Below are 11078 nucleotides of genomic sequence, written 5' to 3'. Positions count from 1 at the left end.
TCCCCCCTGTAGACACCCAATTTCGTCCGGGGGGCACACAAACAAAGAAATGGACTTCCGTTATGAAGGGAAGGAGCTTTCGAAGCAGGCAAACAACAAGACAGGACATCAGAAGGCCTAAAGGCCAAAAAAAAGGTGGTTTTAGTAGCCCGGAACGGGCCGTTCCAAAATCGGAACGGACCGTTCTAAAGTCCGGAACGGGCCGTTCTGGATTTGGAACGGGCCGTTCCTAGACTCATAAAAAGGCATAAAATTGTAGGTTGGAACGGCCGTTCCATACCAGAACGGGCCGTTCCAAACCCCCATCAAAGGCCAAAATTTTGTACCCCAGAACGGTTCTGGTCCCCCAGAACGGGCCGTTCCGTTTTCAGAACGGGCCGTTCCAGGGTACGAAATTTGCCCATAATGATTGGGCCAGAACGGGCCGTTCCGAATCTGGAACGGGTCGTTCTGGCCCCTTTTGGTTCCTATAAATTGAAGCTTCGGGCACAGTTCTCAGGGCGGCCAGAGAAATTTCGAATAAGACTCCTTTGAGCACGAAAATTCTCTATTTCTCTCCCTTCTATTATATTTTTTGAGATTTGTGTCGCATCTCTATACTCTCTCTCTCCCCTATTGTATTTCTGGAGATTTGTGAGACATACTGTAGTGTGAAAGGTCGTCATAAAGCACCTTTTTCATATTTGAAGATTCAATAAAGCTTGTTCAAGAGGTATTTCAGCTAATCTTCTTCTCTTCCTTTTATTTCTTATCTTTATCTTTTTTTTTTGTTATAATAAACGTCATAATGTAGATATTTTAGGGTTAATCGCTTAATTTATATTTTAAGCATGATTTATATTTTAAGCATGCAAATAAAATATTAATAGAGGGGATTCAATATTTAATTTATTAATTCTTATAATGTTAACTTCATCATAGGGTACCAATTGAGGGCGCTGTAGGGGTGCTTAATACCTTCCCTACACGTAACCGACTCCCGAACCCAATTCTGGTTATCAAGGCCATAGTTGGATCTTTAAAAAACCTTTTCTTTTTCCAATGTTTTGAGTAAAATATTGGTGGCGACTCCATGAACCTATTTTCAAAAACCATTAATTAAGGATTAGTCTGGTGTCCGGGCATCCCTTAATTAATGAGACTTTTAAAAGGATGTCTAAACCATACGTCGCGAGATCGGAAATTTTCGGGTTGCGACAGATGGCGACTCCACTGGGGACGTTTAAAGAGGGTCAGGCCCATTTAATTGATGAAGTTAATAAAATAAAAATAATAATTTAAATATTTTTCCCCTTTACTTTATTTGTTTTATTTGTTTGGCTTTAATATATGTTTGTTTGTTTAAATTATGCATCTGTTTGAATTAACAACTGCACACAAACCATAGCACACAACAGTTTCCCCTACACCCGGGGGCATGAGGGTATTAAATATAGGGAGTGGTTGACGTACGACCGGCCCAAGTTTGGCCTTGGAGCCTGCGAGCCTTGTCGGAAATCACACTCAAGGTGATAACCGGTTACTCTAGCCTGAAATACTGCGACAGACCTTAGAGTTTGCCAGGTGACGGTGACAGAGATACTGGGTCCCTATAATGGGGGCACCTTGGGGACCTTAAGACCAAAGTGAGGATGATTAGGACCGCCCTATACAATGCACTTTTCTTAACAGGGACCACATACCATGGATTTATACGCGACTGCTTGTGGATTGTATGAACACATGTTTGTTGCATTTTGTTTATTCAAACCATTCATTTATTTTTATAGTTCCCCTACGGTAAAGAAAAACACAAAATAAAAAAAATAAAAATGCATTATCATGCGAGAGAAAACCTAGTGTGAAAATAAAATATGTGAGAATCATACATCCCTTTTTTTTACTAAAAAAAAAAGGGGGGGGCATCATGCATTTTCCAAAATAAAAAATAAAAAATAAAAAAATATATAAAAGAGAGAGTAAAGAGGAGGGACATGCATACTACATACATTCCTACGATCACAAGGAGATTTCTCACAAAGACTGATGAACTCCAATTAGTGTGACCTTTGTTACATCGTAAAAAATTACAAAAAGGGACACTTTGATCTCATGTTCAAAGGAGTGGCCACCAAGTCTTTGTTGAGAAACCTCCTTCATGCATTATCATTTAAATAAGCTTAATAGGAAATTATCTTATCCCTTAAAGGTGGCTTTTCAACATTCCGTACTCACACGAGCTCAAAAGATAAAAGCTATGGAAGACCTAGAGGAGAGAAATCGTGCCCCAACGAGGAGCTCGGACAGCTCAAGGAACAAATGGCTAGAATGCTTGAGGCCATGAACAAATTGCAGCACGACAATAATACTAGCAATGTTGGTAACGCTTCCAAAGATCATCTGAACGCCTTGGAAGAAAGACTGAGAGTTGTGGAAGGCCACAATTTTGATGTTCAAGGGGCTACAGACATGTGCTTGGTGCAAGACATCCAATTCCCCGCCAAGTTCAAAATCCCTGACTTCCAAAAGTACACTGGAGCCAGTTGTCCAAAAGGACATCTAACAATGTACTGTAGGAAGATGGCAACCTACGTGGACAATGAAAAGCTCCTGATACATTGTTTTCAGGAAAGCCTTTCAGATGTCGCTCTCAACTGGTACATGCAGCTGGATGGAGGGAGGATCCAAACATGGAAACAGTTAGCTGATGCTTTTCTTCGGCGATACAAGTATAACATCGACCTAATTCCTGATAGGTCTGATTTACAAAGCTTGAGCAAGAAGGGCGATGAGTCCTTCAAAACCTATGCACAGAGATGGAGAGAATTGGCTGCGCAAATAGAGCCTTCATTATCTGACAAGGAGATGGTGACAATGTTCATCAACTCTTTAAGTGGACCCTATTATGACAAGATGATAGGGAACACGTCGGCCCTTTTTGCTGACATAGTCACTATAGGTGAAAGGGTTGAGCAAGGCTTAAAAAGCGGGAAGATAGGGAAGGCTCCGACGAGTTATGACCCTAGGAAGATCTATGAAAAGAAGAGGGAAGAAGGGGTCCACGCCGTCATCTTTACTCCAAAAAGTCAAGTCACATCATAGGCAAAGCCTAGAGACGACAAGGTAGTAGACAAAATCCCCATCACATACACAGAGCTACACCCCAACTCCTAGAGGCTTCAATGATAGTCCGACTTCCTCCAGCGAAGAAGATGGACCCTCCTTACCCGCCGTGGTACAAACCTGAGGAAAGGTGTGACTATCACTCTAACTCTCCGGGGCACTCCGTGGAGCGATGCAAGGCCCTGCAATTCCGCGTGCAAGGACTTATAGATGCTGGGTGGTTGAAATTTGACACCAACACACCTAACATCGACAAGCACCCACTGCACAAGCATGACGAGGAATGACCTTGGAGTATAAGATTGAGAAATTACTAGAGTAGGGGGACTTTTTTTTTTTTTTTTCTTCAAAAAAAATAATAAATAAATAAATAAATTTAAATTCATGCTCAAAACTCATGACCTTCGCCCATGGTCATGAGTTCAAAATAAGGGCTTGTATAAATTTTTACATTTATCAATAAGATATGTCATTCCTACAAATCTCTGTTTCATTCCCTTTTCCCTTTTATCACTAAAGTCTAAAACAATCATAGTGCCCAAATACCAAAAAAAAAAAAAAAAGACATGACTAAAGATAATAAAATTAATTAAAGCTTTGAACATCTACGACACATCATCTGAGTCTATGGAGATCACTTCCTCGAAGCATAAAAGGATAGGAAAATGATAAAATGCAAAATCATGAGATTCTTATTGCACAAGAAGAGTCTTACAAAAACATCGACTCAATTTGGTTGACAGAGGAAGCACAAATCTCGGTCCATGAAAGAACTCTCAACACCTGTAGGCTAGGGCAACATCTTTCTCCTTGGTGTACGGACGGGGGCAGTGTTAATCACAAAAGACACTAGTCCTCCCAAATGCAGACGGTAGGAGGTTTTGTCAAAGCGAAAAAGTCACTTGCAAAATACCACTGGATGAAAAATTGCAAAGGGCGTCCTACGCAAAAAAAAAAAAAAAAAAGATCAAAAGTTCCCGCTAGGATATGTCCTAGGCAAAAATTAGGGATCTAAAAAGATTAAAAATAGCAAGTGACGATTTTTCAAGTCGAAAACCAAAAGGCGGCTTGAATACTCCTGTAAAAGGCCAAAACTTTTTGAAGACTCTGCCCCAGACTCAGATATGTAGTCCAAGACAATTAGAAGAATGATTATAATAATTATCCAAAGAAATGTTTGTTTAAAAACTTAAACACTGACTTGTCGCCACCGGCCCGAAACGGGCTTTCGGCATTCGCGAAGGATGGTTGGACTCGTTTATTTGTTTGAAAAATGTGGATTGCTAGAATGACTTATTCTCAAACTGAGACCTCGTCAAACGAGCAATTTTATTAAAAGGCTCACTAATCCATATTAATCCCAAGCGGGACCCTCCATGGATTAGTGGTTTTCATAAAAGGAGGGTTCGTGGAGTCGCCACCAATGTTTTACTCAAAACATTGGAAAAAGGGATAAGGCAATTGATTTAAAAATCAACTTTGGCCACTACAACCAGAGTTGGGTAAGGGAGTCGGTTACGCGTGGGGAAGGTGTTAGCACCCCACGGCGCCCCTTTCGGGTTCCCTATGACAGATTATTTTTTAAAAGAACAGTATAAAATTACTAAATTACCCCTATTTATTCTAAACAATTATGAATTGACTATCTACATGATGACAGTTTAAATGTGCACACAGAAAGCAGTAAAAGGAAGGATTGAAGGGAAACCTCTTGAAGCGTGCTTTTTATAAAAAATGAACTGGGAAGCGTTTTGGCGTTCCCTCGCTCTACAAGCCTGCTCCTCGCTCTCCTAGAACAAAATTTTAACTAAGGGAATCAAAAAGATTTCCCCTCGACTAGGTTCGATCCTCAAGCAAAATGGCTCGGGGCTCAAGAACTTCGTCGGATCAACTCTCCGAGTGATTTCTAGGGCAGAACACTGCTCAAAAACCCCAGAATACTCAAGGAGAGGGTTCAAACTATGTTGAAAAGTGTGGAATGACGTCCAATTGACGTCATATTTATAGGGAATAGGCGCAATACGGCCTACAGGGGCAATACGGCCGTATTGAAATTTTTGAACTTCAATACGGTCGTATTGAAGTTCAATACGGTCGTATTGAAGTTCAGAAATTTCAATACGCCCGTATTGAGTTCGCCGCGGTCGTATTGAAGTGTCAATACGGTCGTACTGACTTCAGTATGGCCGTATTGAAGCTTCAATACGGCCGTATTGAGTTCAGTACGGCCGTATTGGGCTTTTTCCCTCCACTTCTTTATTTTGAGCTATTCTAAGACCTCTGGACCTACAGAGAACCCTCCTAGGGCCTTCGAGGAGTCCTTCTGGCTGATTATCCTTCAGTCTTCGAGAGTCTTCAAGCTTTATTTCCGACCCGGACAATTTTAGGGGTCTACAGCTGCCCCCCCTTTACTTAGTCGGACGGCCTCTTGGTGTATCGGCTGACAAGTAAAGGAGTTGACCCAATTGTCCGGGTATTGTGCCGACCTTCTGACTTGTAGCGTCTTCCGGTGGGAAAATGTTGAGTAGCCTCTCCAGGTGGGTGCATACCTCGGCGCTTCTGACATCCTCGGTAGCTGAGTTTACCTTCTCCAAGGCCAACTTCACTCGACGCCCGAGCCGGAAGTTGGACATCAACGCGCCTCTGATGACGCTGATGGTTGAGTACCGCCTCTCCAGGCTTAGCTTCACTCTTTGTTCGAGCCGGAAACCAAGCACCTTTGCGACGACGGTGGGCAGTGTGAGTTTTGCCTCTCCAGGCCTCGCTTTGCTTGTTGCCCAAGCTGGAAGCTGTGAGTACCGTCTCTCCAGGCTTAACTTCACTCTTTGTTCGAGCCGGAAGCTAAGCACCTTTGTGACGACGGTGAGCAGTATGAGTTTTGCCTCTCCAGGCCTTGCTTTGCTTGTTGCCCAAGCTGGAAGCTGTGAGTACCGTCTCTCCAGGCTTAACTTCACTCTTTGTTCGAGCCGGAAGCTAAGCACCTTTGTGACGACGGTGAGCAGTATGAGTTTTGCCTCTCCAGGCCTTGCTTTGCTTGTTGCCCAAGCTGGAAGCTGTGAGTACCGTCTCTCCAGGCTTAACTTCACTCTTTGTTCGAGCCGGAAGCTAAGCACCTTTGTGACGACGGTGAGCAGTATGAGTTTTGCCTCTCCAGGCCTTGCTTTGCTTGTTGCCCAAGCTGGAAGCTGTGAGTACCGTCTCTCCAGGCTTAACTTCACTCTTTGTTCGAGCCGGAAGCTAAGCACCTTTGTGACGACGGTGAGCAGTATGAGTTTTGCCTCTCCAGGCCTTGCTTTGCTTGTTGCCCAAGCTGGAAGCTGTGAGTACCGTCTCTCCAGGCTTAGCTTCACTCTTTGTTCGAGCCGGAAGCTAAGTACCTTTATGACAACGGTAGGCGGTGAGTACCCTTTTTCAGAGATAGCTTCGCTCATTGTCCGAGCCGGAAGCTGCATACCTCCGTGTTTGTGACGACGGGGTAGCGTGAATATCTCCTTTCCAGGGATTCGTGATGATTTTGTCTCCACAGTCCACGATGCTGCTTCGACGGTTGTTTTTTGATTTTGTGCCACTAAGGGCTGGATAACGCAGGGATCCGTCTAGGGGATGTGCAGTTACTCATAGGTTCTTGTGTCCCAACTTTCCATTGCGTAGTTGGTGCCCACTGGAGAATTTCTGATTCCTTTGGGGTGTAGACACAAAGATGCTCTTTCTGATGTGAGCGGTGCCTTATGATTGGCTGACGTCCTTTCGACGTTGGTGGAGTATCCCGGTTATCCTTGTTCGGGTGTCTCTTTTGGTTTTTTGATTTTGCTGCCTCTGTGTAGGCTATTATCCACTGGGGGATTTTGTCGTTGATTTTGATTAGCCTCTTCTGTTAGGCGTATCAGCTTGACGTTCAATGATTGGCTGAGCCAGATTCCACTTGGGGAATGATTATTGATTTTTATTTTCTTCTCCTTCTGCAGGGATGCCTCTTGAGTAGGCGACTGGGGATTTGGGGATCTTATGTACCCCAGAGTATTATTTAGGAAGCCTCTACAGGCTTAGCCTCACTCGACACTTGAGTTGGAGAGCTATCTTCATTGAGGAAGTTTAAGTCCTTTGACTTGGATATTCTGCTTGGGTGATCGTACTTCCATTGAGAATGTCGTCGATCTTGCTTTGATAGCTCTTGCTGGGGATTTTGAGTCCAAGAGCGTGAGTTGAGGTTTCTCTGGGGAGTATTATTTCTGCGAGCCTCTCCAGGCTCAGTTATTCTTTGATGTGGGGGATGAGGAGTATTGTTTCGGCAAGCCTCTCCAGGCTCAGTTATTCTGTGCAAACTGGTTGTTGGATTTTCTGTATCCTTGCCTTTTTTATTTTTTGGCTTTTTCTGTATTTTGCCTTTTTCTTTATGTTTTTGGCTTTTGCTGTATAGAATTTAAATTGCTAGAGAATTTTGAATTCAAAAGTGGCAAATTTCATTAAAAATGAATTTGTACAAGAAAAATTTGGGAAATGGGGCTAAGCCCAACCAAACTAGTACATGAAAAAGCACTAAAACAGAAGCCAGTCTTCACTCCTCTGCTGGCGGGTCCTGTGGCGAGTCCGGGAAGCGGCGATGCATCCAGACGGAGAGGTTGTCGAACCCCTGCACCAAGGTATCTAGTCGAGCATCGGTACTCTGCTGCCATGTACCGACACTATGCTGAAAAGCATCGAATCGCGTGTCGATGCTCTGCTGAAAAGCATCGAATCGCGTGTCAATGCTCTGCTGCAGCGTGTCGAAGCGGGCGTCAAAGTATCCCCTGTCCGACCGTGACGTGCTAGCCTCTGGCTGTGGGGTGTCGCCTCCCTCAAAGTCGAGATTGTTGAGGAGGTCGTCGAAGGTCTCGAGGCCATCTACTCGCACAAACCCCCCTCCTGGCGATCTAGCGATGATCTTCATGTTGATCAGGGTGGAGGCACCAATCAACTTTGGCGCCAACGCCCCTGGCTCCGCACCATCGGGACATCCCCATGTCTCCGCCAGCTGTGAGAGGAGTGGGGCAACCAAGATGTACCCCTGTCTGGACTCTCCTCCCTCTCGTATCCCAAACTTCTTCACGTGCTCAAGGAAGAAATATCCAGGGTTGGCCTTCCGGCCGGTGGCCATGCAGTATAAGGCCAGCAGATCCGGTCGTGTAATCGACTCCTGACTCTTGGACCTGCCATGAATGGTACTGGTGAGGATCTTATGACAGATCCTAAGAGCAGTCGGGAGCCGGGAGCCCTTCACCCCTGAATGATAATCCCGTCGGCCAGTGAGCAAACTCCACATCTCAACCGGAGTCCACTGATCAGGCCACTCACATATGGCATCTCGGAAGGCCAGCTGATCAGTGCGGCTGAAAAACCCTGCCTGGACGTTGAACTCATCCAACGTCAGCGTGCGGTATCCTTCATTCATCCAGAAATCCACCGCGCAAACATCCTCCCCGTAGCTGTTAGTCGACTCCGTGACGCCGACTGTGGCCAAGAACTCCTTCGTGGCCGTCAAATATAGCTGGGATGGTGGATTAAGGACAAATCCCCATCCTATAGCGTCGAAGTAGTTCCTGACATCATTCTCCAAGCCCACCGCTTGGAGAAGCTCAAAGTCGAGCACTCTTGACGGCTCGATGGTGAACGTCTCTATGAGCTGCAGACGGTCTCGGTGTCGGTCTGTCATTACACGTCTGGCCGGGGCTCTCTGCCTTTTGCGAGAAGATTCTGCCATTTCCGATAATTTCTCTAGGAATGCACTCACAAGCAAGGAATGTGGAGAATGAAGAAAGGTATGCAAAATGAGGGAGGGGAAGCCTTTATTTATAGGCAAAATTCCGCCAATACGGCCCGTATTGGATTCAATACGGCCGTATTGGCCTTTCCGTTGATGTACAAAATCTACAACCAATACGGACCGTATTGGATTCAATACGATCGTATTGGGATTCAATACGATCGTACTGGATTTTAATACGCCCGTATTGGAGTTGAAACGTTGTGCTTAACGTTAACTCCAATACGACCGTATTAATACCAATACGGGCGTATTGGATTTTTTCTGATTTTATGGTTTTTTTTTTTTTTTTTTTTTTTTTTTTTTTTTTGATAAACAGAGAATAAGTGGTCTTCTAGTACACCTATCATCTGTATGTATGTATGCGAATGAGATGCACCTAATTCTATTTGATTCAGTTTTTCAAAAGAATTAATCGATGCGTTCTTTGTTTGGATCTTGCCATTCCTCCAGACAGACTGTGCTTTGTCGATTTCTGTAACCGAGGAATGATGCGTATTTGTTTTTTGGTGTTATCAACCAAATGATTCTCCCTTCCTTTAGAAGATGTGTCAACCCTCCTATTGACCACTATATCTCCATGTTTCCACTAGATTATTCAAAAATCGTTGGGGACAAGAGAAAAAAGAAGGAAAAGGTATATTTTTCAAAAGTTTGTGTTTTAGAGGGGATTGTTTTATTTTTGAAAAATGGATTTTGTAAGAATGGCTGGCCATGGTAGGCTTATGTGTTTAGGTTTGTTTGATTAAACATTTATGAAGTTAAGCACATCTTCGTTATTAATGATTGTGCTTTGACAACTTGGATAGCTTTTCTTGAGCCCCTTGTTGAATTCGATTGATGGTACCATCATGGATTTATTTTGTTTTTCTTTTTTTGACGGCCCTAACTTTTGCCTAAAACACCCATTTGTGATGTCTTAGCGGGCTTTTGTTTTTGTTCATTATTTTGTAGCCCTAATTTTTGCCTAGGTCACCCTTTTGTGGGATTCCTAGCGGGTCTTTTGCTCTTATTTTGTGCAGTCCCCTTTTGGGTTTCCTGCCGAGCTTATTATCTTTAGGATTTCTTTATCCATGATGGCATTTATTGATGCCAAGAAAAGGTGCTCCAAGCTGTCATGCACATTTCCACATAAAAATGATGCGGGTTTATTGATTATTAAGACGATTTTAACCTCACTCATGTTTATCCAAACAGGGTTAAATGACGTGGTTTAGAATTTTATTGTAAGCAAGAAAAGAATCAATAAGAAATTAATGAAGAATGATTTTATTATAATCGCAGCGGAAACATGTGCCCTATCGAGGCTCGGGGGTCGGGCTGTCCCCGAGGAGTGATCTCTAATAGTCACTGAGTCTATACATCCCTATCGGAAGGAGAAGGACACTTGATGATAACAGCTGGCCTCGACATTTGTGAACCAGCCTTCCTAAAGATCTGGCTTAAAGAACGTCGAGAAGGATTTTGATTCCTCTTCGTTCTTTGATCTTTAACAGGGTTGTATCCTAACCCTTGCTTCCCCGAATTGTCCTTGATAATAGGTAGCTCCGGGATTCCTTGGGAGTACTTGCCCAATCCTTGTCCTGGCAAGTATCCGTTCTTTGTGAGCATATGGGCTACCTTCTTCATTTCTCGGGGAAACGTTTCAACATTGGCAATTTCCAATGCTTGGAAGGCGGTTTCTAAAGCTTCCTCTGCTGCATCCACATAAGGTATGTTGGATGGCTTACTGATGAGTATGTCATCTTCAGCTTGCACGGTCACCAGTTTGTCACCCACGATGAATTTGACTTTTTGGTGGAGCGTAGAGGGTACAGCTTTCGCATCATGAATCCAAGGTCGGCCTAGGAGACAGCTGTATGCAGGAGTAATATCCATCACTTGGAATTCGACGTTGAAGATGGTGGGTCCAATTTGGATTGGAAGATTGACTTCTCCCACCACTTCTCTTTTAGAACCGTCGAAAGCTCGAACGATCATGTTGCTCGGGCGCATTTGGACTCCCTTGATTGCCACTTGATCAAGAGTTCTTTTGGGCATCACATTCAAGGAAGATCCGTTATCCACCAAGACTTTTGCGATGTGGTATTCCTTGCACTTTACAGAGATGTGCAAGGGCTTATTGTGATTAGGTCCCTCGGCGGGGATTTCTTCATCGGTGAAAGTAAGGTGATCA

General features: G+C 43.9%; 1 protein-coding gene across 1 annotated transcript; it reads left to right on the top strand.

Moving 5' to 3' along the window:
* The first annotated feature begins 2298 nt into the window (after positions 1–2298).
* LOC145956397 (uncharacterized) lies at positions 2299–3081 on the top strand. The gene has a single exon (XM_083071989.1). It carries the CDS (start codon positions 2299–2301, stop codon positions 3079–3081), a length of 783 nt encoding a protein of 260 aa, XP_082928115.1.
* The last annotated feature ends 7997 nt before the right edge of the window (positions 3082–11078 follow it).

Source organism: Cajanus cajan, chromosome 3, assembly GCF_000230855.2.
Source record: "Cajanus cajan strain Asha chromosome 3, NIPB_CcT2T_4, whole genome shotgun sequence".
Classification (NCBI taxonomy): Eukaryota; Viridiplantae; Streptophyta; class Magnoliopsida; order Fabales; family Fabaceae; genus Cajanus; species Cajanus cajan.
The sequence above is the reverse complement of the archived record's forward strand: the minus strand, read 5'-3'. Positions and strand labels throughout refer to the sequence as shown.

Excerpts from the sequence above, each read along its gene's own strand:
- LOC145956397 (XM_083071989.1), top strand. The coding sequence starts at position 2,299 with ATGGCTAGAATGCTTGAGGCCATGAACAAATTGCAGCACGACAATAAT.